Source organism: Crassostrea angulata, chromosome 10 (assembly GCF_025612915.1).
Source record: "Crassostrea angulata isolate pt1a10 chromosome 10, ASM2561291v2, whole genome shotgun sequence".
Lineage (NCBI taxonomy): Eukaryota > Metazoa > Mollusca > Bivalvia > Ostreida > Ostreidae > Magallana > Magallana angulata.
In genome coordinates, this window is record NC_069120.1 from 5,858,632 (window position 1) to 5,872,358 (window position 13,727).

Sequence of the window (13,727 nt, forward strand, 5' to 3'; positions counted from 1 at the left end):
ATGACAGTACATAAAAACATGTCAATTCCATCTATTGTGAAGCTTTATATCGTATTGCATCTTATCATTAAAAGATTCTGCGACTTCAGCATGTCCTAACAATTATTTATACACATGAATTAAAATCCATCCTATCACTAAAACTGGTCTATTGTATGTACCACAATATGGTTACGGCTTCGACCTACTGACCTGCAGGTTCTTAGTTCAAATACAGAAGGGGCTTTTGTTTCTTTAAATGTTAGCAATATACCGGTAATTTCAAAAGTTGATTTGTTTCCCCAATTTGAACGCATACTAAGGTTTCATATCCCTAAAGATTATGAATTTTCAAGCAGCTAGTATGCGAAACTTTTTCCAAAGGTGTTGAAGACCCTTAAGTCAAGTTCATACCAGCTCCTCTACCAACTTGGATGTACAGGGAGGATCTGTTACACTGTAAACATACATTTCTCTTAGTTAAACCTTCTCAAAGAAAAAAGAACAAACTATAAAACACACTCTTTTCCTTTTTATTGTGCATTTTTCAACAGACAGCAAATGTTCTCATATTATTTTGCAAATGTCTTAACAATTATTTAATACACATGAATTAAAATCACTGTCTTATCATTGAAATTAAGTAAAGTGTCACAAAATATACAGTGATGAATCTAAACGAGACAAGGAAATTACCTAACTCTCACCAATCTTTGATTCTGAAGAAAATTGTTTTAATTGTTTTAGTTGTTTTAATTGTTTTAAGAGTTTAATATAACCCATTAGTACCAGTAGTACTAAAATATTCTATAAAAAAATCAAAAATAGAATTTTTACCTCAGAGAAAATCTCTTATGAATCATATATACAAAATATATCGTAGATACAGCACACAGGGGCTAAGCCCGTTTTAACATTTATTTCAATGTAACATAAATAAAGATTTATTTATGGTTACATTGAAATAAATGTTAAAACGGGCTTGGCCCCTGTGATACAGCATTATAGTGAGTGAAAAATGCAGCTACATTACAACATCCTAGTGAAATAAGGCAATCGAATCATTAGAAGTTTACATCCACTGCTGTAGTTCTCTGTTAAAACTAACAGATTCAAACAACGATTCAAGCTGATCAAGGAAGATAATTGGTAACATCTTAGAGAATTATGAATGCTAATAGGAATGTACAAAAAAATGACATCATTCATAACAACATGAAATCAACAACAGCAATCATGAACAATCACACAAGCACAGACATTTCTACTAAATTAATACTCAGTAATGACTAAACATGATCATAAAATTGATAGCACTCATATATACCGCAAGTTCTCAATTCCACTGATAAATATCTTCTCCATTTCACTTCACTATCTCCGACACCATGGGTACTCAATAACTGGTACATGTATTGGTATATCCTCACAGTACAATGAAAATATTACTGTAACAACTCAATAGGTACATCAAATGATATGTCACATATTTCTTGTTCATAAATAATATAAGTCACCTTATTGGAACAATATCATATCTTAATTTTCCTATGCACACGCAGTGTATAGAATAATTTAGGACTGATGTTTATACTCATGAAATCACATACCTGATAACGCATGAATCAGGATCATTCTATAACTTGATTATCCCCACTTTTTTAAACATAGAAAGACTGTCCAAAGTTAATTCCACATTTAAAATCGCTTCAAATTAAAAACATGTGAAGAAAGGCAATAAAATTTAAACAAATTTGGTAAACAGTTGATTTGTATTAATTATTGGTGAATACAAATACTGTGAGATTTTAAGTTCCATGTGTTCTATTGATCATAAAGACAATCCAATTAAGTTTTTGATTTATTAGTATATCCACTTAATAATTTGTAATTCTAGAGATTAAGAAATCTTTTTTTAATTGTAAAACCTGATATCAAACTCAGAAAGAATATAAATACTGACATTTTTGCGAGGTTCGCGACAGCCTCGTCGTCATCACAAATATTACTGGCCACAAACCAGTCCTTGGGTCTGTACAAGGCTTGGTCACGAACATTAGTCATCGCTAACCAGTTTATCAGAAGTTAATCGCGAAATAAAGTCGCCGCGAATAAAATTGGTTTAAAGTACTGAAAATAGGGGTGAGGTTTGTGGTGTTTTTTCATTTGACAATTTCTACTTAACTTATACACTAAGGTAATGTAAAACATGGAATTCACTTGGGACAGCCTAATACATGTATATAGATTATTTCACTACTTCAAAAAAAGAGTTACATCTAATGCAAAGAGAAACAGTAATTTAATATATAAACATTATGCAGTGTTTAACCAGCATTATGCAAAAATCTAAAAAGAGGTCATCAAGATGATGTATACAACACTTGAACCAAAATGTCTGGAGTATATAAGAAACTGTCAAAAATATCGTTCTTCTTGAACAAAAAAGTATTTTAAAAATGTAAAACCGGTGTATAAAGCGAGATTCTGACCTTCTACATAAAGAAATGTTATATACATGCATGTCAATACACTTATACAAAAAAAGAATATTAAAATAAAATAAATCAATAAATATTACAATAACGTAAATATGTCAGAGAGATAAAAAAAAAATTATGTTCAGATCTATTATTAATTTTAAGGTAAAGAGAACAATTTAAGTCTGGTCACTTGGTGGTACAGTAAAACTAATTTATTACGAACACGGATATAGCAAATTCTCAGATATATAGCAAAGTTTTTTTGAGTCACCTGCAAAATTTTTAACAAATCTTTGCAAAATTTTACGGTTATAATGAATTCAAATACAACGAATTTACAGATATAGCGAACTGATTTTGAGTCCTGCAGAGTGAATAATAACGAATTTAACACTTTTATAACGAAATCCGTTACAGTTTAAAAAAAGTTTGCACTACCATTTAGTTTGAATTAATTTATTTTCATATAAATTTTTCAACTCACAATCCGATCATTAACGGTATGAAAGAAACATATTTTTATTCTAAGCCTCAATTAGCAAAACTTAAAGTCTGGTGAAAGAAAACATGTATATAGTAAAATCGCAATAGTTATTATTACGAATTCGTTATACAGATATAAGGAAGTAAATCCATTGGTCCCTAGGACTTCGCTATAACAGAGTTTTACTGTACCATCTATACCAGTATTATGATTTTCTCAAATTCAAGCATCGTCATCTATTCAAAATTTAACCACCTTTTATATATCATTGAGCATCAATTACTGTTATGTAAGGAAAAAATTGCTTGGTACCACCTATAAATTAAAGTTATAATTATTGTTAAAGAATTAACTGATTTTAAAGTCATCTTTAGCCAATTTTGAGTACATATAACACCTCCTCTTTCGTGACAAGAACACTATATATGCCTTCTGTATCAGCTTTCTATCTTAATAGTTATGAAATTACTATCACATACTGTTTGAAAAAGCAATTTCACCACAAATAATCAACTTCACACACAGCTAAAAGTACAAAAAAACACCAAAAATACTAAACACCCCAAACAGGTTTCTGGCACATTTTCAATGTATTTATGTATAATGTAATTACTGAATTCCCCTGAATAATGAGAGATTGGATACTTTACCCTACTTTACTCCATATCATAACTCAATATACACAACATACACACATTAATGAATTTTCAAATTACAGGAAGAATGGATACCATCTTCCAATCTTAAGGAGGTATGGGACGCATCTATATTGTGTAGTATTTTCTTTATTATAAATGATGAAATTAACAGTACTGTAATTTTATACATTTTTTCTGACAATTTTATTTCTAATGAGTTACACAATAGGTTAAGAGTCAACTACTTCTGAGTTTGAAACTTCTTGGGGATTTTAATCTCTTTAAAAAAAATTCAATGCATTTTATGGTCATATAATGTACAATTTTAAACTTTTAAAATGGTAATTTATTTGCTAATGATTTACTTTCATCCACATTTATATCTCAAGTTGTCCCATACCACCTTAAAATAATTTGTTTTCTATACATTTAATATCCTAATCATGCCTAGGTTGCCCTACACTTCTATAAAAAAAGGAGAAAATGAAGCTGAGGTGGCGAGGGAATGGATAGGCAGGGACGCCCAGTCATGTTTGGGCTAGTGGCACCACAATGACAATGAGCACTAGGACGCCACACTGAGAGCACTACAGACGATGGAGGTGGGCGGGGTCAGACTTCTAGGATCTCCTGCTGGTCCGCTAGGGACAGGACCCCTGGTCCCCCCTCTGTGGGGTTTAGTATACTGTCCTCTATATCGTCTTGTATGTCGTCAAATCTACAAAAATCATTGTTAGTAAACCCATCAGTGTTTAGCATCAAATCTACAAAAATCAATATCAGTGCATCACATGATCATCCGATATCAGTATTTATGCCTTTAAAAATCAACACCAAATCACATCAAAACCAGCACTATCTCACACAATCTACAAAATTTAACATCAATAGATCATTTTTGATAGTTCGAATATTATTTCATAATAAAATCAATGTTTGCATATTGTTGAAGTATCATAAAATAAACCAGGCAAAAATCGGTACATCACAAACCCTACTAGGATCAAAATGTGTATTCATCTTGTATTCCTTTTTCATCAATACCCATGCAGTGATATCAAAGCCCTCATGATTTTGTAGACATTTTCATAAAAAACAAGCATTTTCTTATCTACATGATTTCAAACTACATGAAATAGATATATATTAAGCAAATATGAACTTCTCAATTTAAGCATTAACTCTTTCAACAAATCAAGATTATTACAATGGGTGTTTTTTTTTATCATTAGGTGATATTTTGTTGCCTAATACTAGTACCAGCAATGTGTATTTAACATCAATATTATCTATCTATTTTCTTCATATATGTATTTAAAGGACTATATTTAGAATGGTTAAATAACTGCCCAAAAGTTAAACCCATTTCTAAAGTATCATATAAAAAATCAAATCTTCATAAATCATTGTACAGTGAACACCTATCACTTTAATCTTGATTTAAATCTATATTTTGCATTTAGAAGTACAGAGCGCAGGTCTGCTAAAGTACGATTTTAACTACTGTTTTTGGTCGTATAATACACATCATACTAAAAAATAGTACTTGAGCAAGCCTGCGCTCGATATTTCCCCATCGAAACACCATCGGAAAACACCCATATTTTGCTACAAAATATCAATTTACTTAAATAAGACAATCTTCATGACATCATTTCTACTTTATGATGTCACTGTGATCATAACCTTTTACACACCTATTTTCAATATGACTTCAACCTTACTTTTTGGGGGCAAAATATGCATAATACCACATATAGTCATTAGCTGCTATATCTATATCAAGAGGGTTAACTCTTGAGGATAGTAAGATTTTTTATGCATAAGTAAAGCTATTCTTGTACATGTATTTTCTATAACTAAATGAATAATATTATTTCATTGAAAGCTTTTGGTAAATGCATGTGTTTTCATCTTGGGGAGTAAATCCAAGACTCCAAAACTTACCAGGTACCTGGTGATTAAAACATTCATCCTGAGTAAGAGAAATAACCACATCGTAATTCTGAGCTTGTTTCTGCCCATTTCAAAGGAAGCCGGATGGTCAACAAGTTATCCATTAGATATACCGGTAACTTAAAATCATAAAAAGCTATTTTGGGCCATAAACTATCATTTATATGTAAAGAAAAAATCAAAATATTTTAGCTTTAAAATTAGAATTTTTTCCTATAGCTTCATACAAAGTTCCTTGTCTCCAGCATCTTCACTAGCCAAGGGTTGTCGGTCCACCGCGCTTCAGGGGAACGGAGTGGACCGAAAACCCTTGGCTAGCGAAGATGTGTCTCCAGGAGATTAATACTGTCCAAAAATGACCTCGCCATTGAGCCCTCTTAACAATAGATTTATTAAAATGTATTAACTGAAGCTCTGCATTTGTTTTGGCTCATGGTTCATACAAACACTCGGGGCCTAAGCCACTGAGACTCAATCATGCAAACCTCTGTTGTCTAGCATCAGCAGTCAGATATTCAAAGGTCATCAATTAACAAATCTTGTTTAAAGCAATTATATCTGTCAAATACAGAATGTTCCAATGCAAAATCACAAAAGAAATTTGAATCATTGGACTGGTATACTGACACACCAAAACACCCAGGTATCTATCTACGTCTGTACAACACTGAGCCTACCTGTATCTCCTTTCATTAAGCATGCAAATGTAGAGAAAATATTCAGGTGTTCATTTGTTTTGTTTTTATTGAACTGGGCTTACATTTGAGTTATTTATGAAAAGTTACTGTCAATGATGATATACATGTCTATAAACAGACGAGTTTCTTTGATTGGTGATTTCTTAACCTGTTACACTATCATTTGCATAACCATAAGTTATTGGTACAGACAGTATTTGATTGCTTATATAATGCTGTGTATCATGACAAAGACAAATAATGAAATTAATATCGATAAACAGAAACCAACAGTAAATCTCTGCATTAACCTATGGTAATTTATCCTCTGGCAGAGTTTTCATCTACTCTACTAACTGCATTAGCATGCATTAAGAGTCATTTAGGAATCAGCTTAAACACACAGATCAAACAAACAAATCAACATTTCTGCTGACCATTAAGAAATTACCATATATTCTATATAAATTTTAAAAACACCTGGTGAAAAATTATCAAAGTTACTATTACTGTTGATTTCAATGAGCGGCCCACTCCCTGCCACAGTATCTATAGTAACAGTCGATAGTACAGTGTATTACCTTATTAGAACAGTAAGTAAAGGACACTCACCTGTCATATGTTGCATTGTGGGATACTTTTTCTAATGACTGTTCTTCATTGTAACATGACTTCAGTCCATAAAATAAACTACTGAATATAAGCATAACTCCTGAAATGAACAACAATAAATGTATATATCATTAATTACAAATGCAATGTACATCTAACTAAATGAAGAACATTAATGGACTTTTTTAATCAACTGGCAATGAAAATTCATTTAAAAATGAGTTTTGTTAAATTAATTGGCAATGAAAATATATTAATGTTGTTTTTTTTCCTTCATTGGCAAAAAAGTTTAAGCTCTCAGACCAAAAATGGAATAGTAGCACAACAACCGAAAGAAATGCTGAAATTGACAAAATGCAGGAACAAAAAACAAAATTATCAAGCGCATTCTTTTATATAATATGAACTGACTAAGGGAATTCTGTCAAAATATTGATCTGTCCTGATACATGTAACAATGTTAGCTATGTACCTGACAATTTGAATATATGTGTACAAATCCCAAACAAAAAATATATTACTGATTTATAACTTTTTTGTACAGATATGTAAGATAATCCAGTTTTTCATGTACACTTGATTACATCTAATGAAGATGCCCCCTCCCACCAAGATGATTCACTCTTTGCAGCGAGTCATTCCCATTTCTGAAAGGGTCTGTCTGTGGGATAACTGGGGTATCACTGAATCTACATTTATCTACCTGACAAGACTTCACTGAGTACGTACCTGATATGATGCCCATCCAAACAGTATGAGGCTGAATAAAACAAGGTATAGAAAAGCAGAAGTACAGGATGCCCTTCTTCCAGTTGTCTATCCACAGCACCGCATCCCACAGCCTCTGACACAGGGAGGTCGAGTCGTCGTTCCTACCATGGAGAAACTGAGTGTAGGTCAGTGACAATAAAATGGGGGGAAACATAAAGACAGGGTTTATCTACAGTAGGTCATAACCACTGAAGCATCAGTCTCGTTGTTTATAACAAACACAGACCAGACCCATTTACAGGTCGACTTTTCTACCTACACATATATACTGCCGGTATATGATAAATAATTATCAAACTTTATGTCAAACCTTACCCCACACAGACTAGGACACACATGTTGATGGCAAACACAGATTCCAAGAAAGTCAATAGGATAGCTACAACTCTGAAATTATCAAAAATACATGATTTATTATATTGGGTTATCTTTGCGATGATCTAATTTTCTCAATTGTATTGTTTGCTATAAAATACTCTTTTCTTTGCAAAAAATGACTGATGCAAAAAAAAACATTTTCCCCAATTTTACTTATTTGTGACACACAATAAAAATGGATGCATGGTGTTTATTCCCACTATGATTTAATTTCTTCTAATCTGTTGTAACATACATGTCATAACAATCATTTTAATCTATTTTCTTCCAGGAAATAATACAAGACTATTGACAGGAGCATTCTTGAATAATAATCATTATACTTAAATCTATATGAAACATTTGGTACAAAAATAATAAATTATGCTTACAAATAATAGCATATTGCAAATGGATATTGATATTTAAAATAGTATTAAATTGAGATGACTCACATCATATAAAATCCTAGATAATGCCCATAGTAAGCTGCCTCCACTCCTATACCCCACAGACCTAATAAAAGAAACATTTAAAACTCACAAACTTAGGAACTGGCAAAGTTCTACAAACCAACACAGAGAATCAGTTAAAAGAACCAAATGTCATGCTTTAAATCCTACCAGTAACACATGATTAACACTTCATTTTCTGTCACAAAGTATATGTCACATATTGTGCTCAATAAAATTGTTAGAATGAGTAGCAATGCAACATTAGACAAGGCAACACCTACGGACAGATTTTCTGTTTCAAATCCAATTATAAAACTTGAATGAGCTCCATTTTAAAACTTAGTCTCATGCAGTATACTAGGGATGTGTATTACCAGTACAAAGTACCGGGTATACTGTTAGTCTGGAATCAATGTGAGCCATGGTCCCCGAGACTAAAGTTCCAAATATATGTAGCTTTGATTTATTTGATCAAGCCATATTTTAAGGGTTTTTTTTTTAATTTGTTTATGGACCATGGTGACATGAGATTTCTATTATCTGTTCTTCTAATGCAACAAACCTGGCATTCACAGAGTGTTATATAGAGAGAATTCTGACTGCAGAATGAATTTAACCATTTAAAGCAAAAACGTGTGTGACACACACAAAATTAGACCTTTATATTACTTTAAAAAATAAAATGCTTTCTTTGTTGCATCATATGGGTATAACATAGAAGGAAGAATATAGAAAGGGAAAATACTCTACTACAAAATTTTCAAACATAGTTGAAATACAGATATACTGGTATGTACAAACATGTATATACAATTATTAAAATCAATGTGAAAAAAAATATTATAAATGTAGAACTCATCATTGAATTTTTTTTCATAAAAAATTATCATTGATTAATTGATACTTAAAAATTGATACATACATAAATTTCAGAGAATATTTACAGAACAGCTTTCAGAAAGAACAAAATAAGGCATTGAAATTTTTCTCCTCCTTGTCATAAATAAGAGTCATTCGTGTAACCCTGGTAATGTTTTTCTTTGTTAACAACATCATTCAGAAGAATTTGGTGACCTTGAGAATAAAGCATTGCCCCTCAGTACAGGTCGTAAACAACATAAACAAAGCATCTTCAAGCTTCCATATTCTCTATTGGAACACCGCAAAGCATTAAACATGCTCTTGGCCTTGGAATATTTTCTTTATAAATAAGGAAGGGTTTGTTTTAAACACCAGGGACTTGATTCTACACATAGAACTTTAGAAATGCTTTTCTTTCAAGATGACTATACCCTTCCCAGACTGCTTTTAAAAGAATTACTGAAATAAAAAATCCTTAAAAAACACAATCAAGCTACAATCAGTGTGTTGGTGGTAAATTAACAATAAAAGATTCAACCTCCTAGATGCTTTAAAAAGCTCCAACTCCACCAAGATCATGTGATGATCAAGTAATGTATGATTTGTGTACTGTACAACAATTAGAATAGTTCACCAATTTAATCACTGTACATGTATATAATATCATCCTTATATATAGGCACAATTTAAAAGTATGGTGTGAGGGATTTACATGTTATGATGTGGGAGGAAGCCACAGTACTGAACCAAAAGAAAATTCATGTGCATGTCTGAAAGAAAGATGTTAAAACAAGCTTGTGCTAATACTCTTTCTAACCTGACTCTTGCTCTAAATGTCAGATGACAAAATTCTTGAGAGTGAAATACATGAAATGGCTAAACTAATTTGTAAAGTTTCTGCATACAAAGTATATGATGATGATGTACTTACAAGTTACATAGATAACATTGTTACATGCAATAAGGAGCCAACTCATTTTGTGACTTGAGTTAGATATTATGTAATGGGAATAAAAAATTAATTCTATTGATCAGTGCCTTCTAAACATTTCAATTTAATCAATAAGGTTGTATAAGTCACACTGATTTGGATAATAAGCAAGCAGTTTACTGGTTCATCCCAACCAATTTTAGTATATGATTATTGGAATCATTCTAATGAAAGAATTTACTGTTACTTTTTATTTTATTTCACTTCATCAGAAAATATTAATCTGAGGGCCCCCCTCCCTCTAAAGTTGAACCAGTGGGGTGGGGGGGGGGTATACAAATAGTTGTAGATATAATTCTACATTACCCTGTTTCATGATTATCATTATTAAGGTAACATAAAAAACCTAAATGTAGATAAACTCTGATTTTGATGTTGATTTCACAAAACTTTTCTGCTCATTTGATGGCAATATTCCCAGCCGCAGAGGTCACTTGGAATATCCAGGATTTAAATGGCATTATAAGAGGTCGATCTTTTTGCCTTGAACTAATCCACTGTTTATTATACATTCATTCCCATTTTTAACAATAGGAAACAGTGTATTAAATGAAACAAAGCAATGCCAGTATGCGATAAAATATTGAAACTTTCTACAGTCTACTGAATATGATAGAAGCACTGCACTCTATTTCATAGGCATATTATCAAACAAAAGCCTATTGAATATCTTTAAGCCTAACACCCAACTCGTTATTAATCTTGAAAGTTCCGCTTTATAAACCAAACTTTTCTTTGTTTCATATAGTTAGATCTAATATCTTACGACTGAATACACATGCAATCGGGAAAATGAAAGTGTTCTAAAAATAGCTCATGGAAATGGCGTGATCATCAAGTCTGAATCGCACCACGTTGCTATGCAATAGATTGTAGTCTATCCTTACCTAGTGCTGTAATCAGTCCAAAAAACCTACAAAATCCTATATAAATATTCCATAACATAAATGTACATCTTCTGTCGCATCCCATAATAAAAGACGATAAATTACTTTATGAACCATCCAGTTTACAAGACCTCGACGTGCTTTTCTGGCCAATAACAGAACACCGGAAGTACTTTTTATCTAATTTATTTATACTCTACTGTGTGTCATCTACTGTGTCACTAGTATATAGCCCGGCTAGCTCAGTCGGTAGAGCACGAGACTCTTAATCTCGGGGTCGTGGGTTCGAGCCCCACGTTGGGCGATTTCATTTTTCGTTTTTTTCTCAAAGAATATATTCCTAACAAATATTATTTTTTCATTTTCAGGCACGTAATGTTAGCATTTGGAGGGCGTGCATGTCCCCACTCCCTCATTCTCTCTCGCAGCAAGCATTTTTCTCCTCAATTTACATGTAAATAATTGAATAATGTTTTGAAACAGATTAATACAATGAATAATTGAATAGAAATTATTTCTTTAAGGTACCCTTTTAACGATTATTTAGTGATTTTCTATATACTCGTACAATTCAATCTCAATTTCTTTATTAATCAATTAAGGGCCCTCAAAGGGCAACATGAAGATTGTACATACAGCATCCAATGTACATAAAACATTCAATAAACATATACAAGAGGGAAAGTTGGATGATTGAAAGAGCTAGGACAGACATGAACATTTAATTAGTATAATATATGTATGTTTCTATACACTCTATACAGTGTCTTCTGTATATTTTATGTTAAACACCATACATAAATATGTCAAAATACAAATGTACATACAAATTTATCCCAAAATTATAAAGGCAAAAAACTATAAAAAAAAAAATTAAAAAAAATAAATTAAAAATTACACCTTTTCAAAAATTGTGAAAATTCTAACCCGGGGCGGGGGGGGGGGCGTTCTGTACCTGTATATATAACTTCAATTTTTAAATTTTTTTTTTTTTTTTTGGGGGGGGGGGGGGGGGGGGGTCCATGTTAGACAGTTCACTTTTGTGTATAGTTAAATTAAGAAAAATGTTTGTTCCCCCCCCCCCACCCCCTCTTTAATGCATTGTGCCTGTATTAATTTTATAGCTTTTGTATAGAACATTAACAAAAAGACAACTTGTTATTAGTTATATGTTAATAATATATTATACAAATATTAAGTTGTATATCATGAATGATGTTACCTGCATATAAATATTACGATGATAGAAGTCTGCTTGGCTCGTATTGTGCCGCAGCGCTTTTAGGAGTTTAAACCACTTACATAATCCTCTTCGACTTCTCTTCTTTTCTTCATCTCTGTTCTCCACCTCATCCACACAGTAATTCTGTTCATGTACATGTTCACACCTTCACTCGTTATTCATATGAAAATGGAGCACAAAATATCCTATAGATTGTAAAAGATGGACGAGTCTAATACCCCCATGATATGGCTCGAGAGATAAATCCTGTATTCACACGAAGGAGGCCACGTGGTCAGAATTGGTCTCCAAAATTCCTGACTTTTGTGAACAAATCTTTAAATTGTTGACATCTTGACGCTGAGGAATTAAATGTTTAAGTTTAATTCCACACCAGTTCATCTTTTTCAGGAGATAGAAAAATTACAAGAAAGGGTACAATACATGTAAAATGCGAAGTTATCTGAAATTCAACTGAATAATGTTCCCAATCTGCATTCAACATCTCCCCGGTATTTACACTTGGACACATGTTTCCAGTGAAGTTGCTCCCCGGGTGTCCTTTGAAGCAATGGTCGCTGTGGGGAGACTCTCCTTAGGATGAGTTATAGTGTCGTTAGGAATAGATTAGATTACCCGCGAATCATTAATATAACATTTACACGGATAACAGATTAATTATGAGGTAAAAAAAAAAATAACGGACCAGTGATAACTGCCCAAGATTCATGAGTCTTCCCATGCGCGGATCTAGAGGGGGGGTCGGGGGGGTCCCGACCCCCCCTGGAAAATGAAAATTTATTAAATTTACATAGTAAAATTACGCGAAAATATGCCTCGGACCCCCCCTGGCAAACACAATTATCCTTCGGACCCCCCCTGGAAAAATTTTCTGGATCCGCGCATGAGTCTTCCAATACGACGATGCGCATTTTGATCAAGAAACTGAGCACGTGACTTCCGAACCAATGCGACCCAGCACAGCCTGAGAGTCACCGACAAAATTACATTGTTAATTACATGTATATCCAATCGACTTGAATTTTTTTCTGATGATTTAAAATTATTAACTTGACAGCATAATATTGTTGCAAATGATAACGCTAATGAATCTCAAAAAGAATTTGTTCTGCGCCCTTATTGCTTTAAACAAACTGTATGGCGCAAAGGTTTATGCCTTTATGGTATAAAGTTATTAAAAGTGGTACATAAGACAAATGTCTTACCTTTTGAAAAATATATACAATGGTCAATTGCAAGTATCGAGTCAAAAATTAAGATCGAATGACGAAACTATCTTGGTCGGTCCGCAGTGTCAGCCTGCGGCCTGACTAAAAAATTGGGATGAAACTTT

The 13,727-nt window shown here is 32.6% G+C and overlaps 1 protein-coding gene and 1 non-coding gene across 3 annotated transcripts; one reads left to right on the forward strand and one right to left on the reverse strand.

Moving 5' to 3' along the window:
- Nucleotides 1-496: 496 nt before the first annotated feature.
- LOC128166347 (uncharacterized) lies at nt 497-11,310 on the reverse strand. 2 transcript variants are annotated; one of them, XM_052831451.1, is made up of 6 exons: nt 11,152-11,310; nt 8,413-8,473; nt 7,916-7,987; nt 7,559-7,701; nt 6,830-6,929; nt 497-4,302 (listed from the first exon to the last, which is right to left on the reverse strand). In XM_052831451.1, exons 1-6 carry the CDS (start codon nt 11,234-11,236, stop codon nt 4,197-4,199), a joined length of 567 nt encoding a protein of 188 aa, XP_052687411.1. In that variant the 5' UTR covers nt 11,237-11,310; the 3' UTR covers nt 497-4,196. The 2 variants fall into 2 exon arrangements, with proteins under 2 accessions (XP_052687411.1, XP_052687412.1); XM_052831452.1 differs by lacking the exon at nt 497-4,302 and adding an exon at nt 4,311-5,559.
- A 72-nt stretch (nt 11,311-11,382) lies between these two features.
- On the forward strand, nt 11,383-11,455 carry Trnak-cuu (transfer RNA lysine (anticodon CUU)). The gene has a single exon. It is a non-coding gene; the product is annotated as a tRNA-Lys (tRNA).
- The last annotated feature ends 2,272 nt before the right edge of the window (nt 11,456-13,727 follow it).

What these genes read in the sequence shown, in the direction of transcription:
- LOC128166347 (XM_052831451.1), bottom strand. Translation starts at nt 11,236, where the DNA reads ATGGGATGCGACAGAAGATGTACATTTATGTTATGGAATATTTATATA. An exon ending in TGTGTCCTAGTCTGTGTGGG is followed by an intron (nt 7,702 to 7,915) that starts GTAAGGTTTGAC and finishes TCTCCATGGTAG; the next exon opens with GAACGACGACTCGACCTCCC. An exon ending in TTGGATGGGCATCATATCAG is followed by an intron (nt 6,930 to 7,558) that starts GTACGTACTCAG and finishes TGTTCATTTCAG; the next exon opens with GAGTTATGCTTATATTCAGT.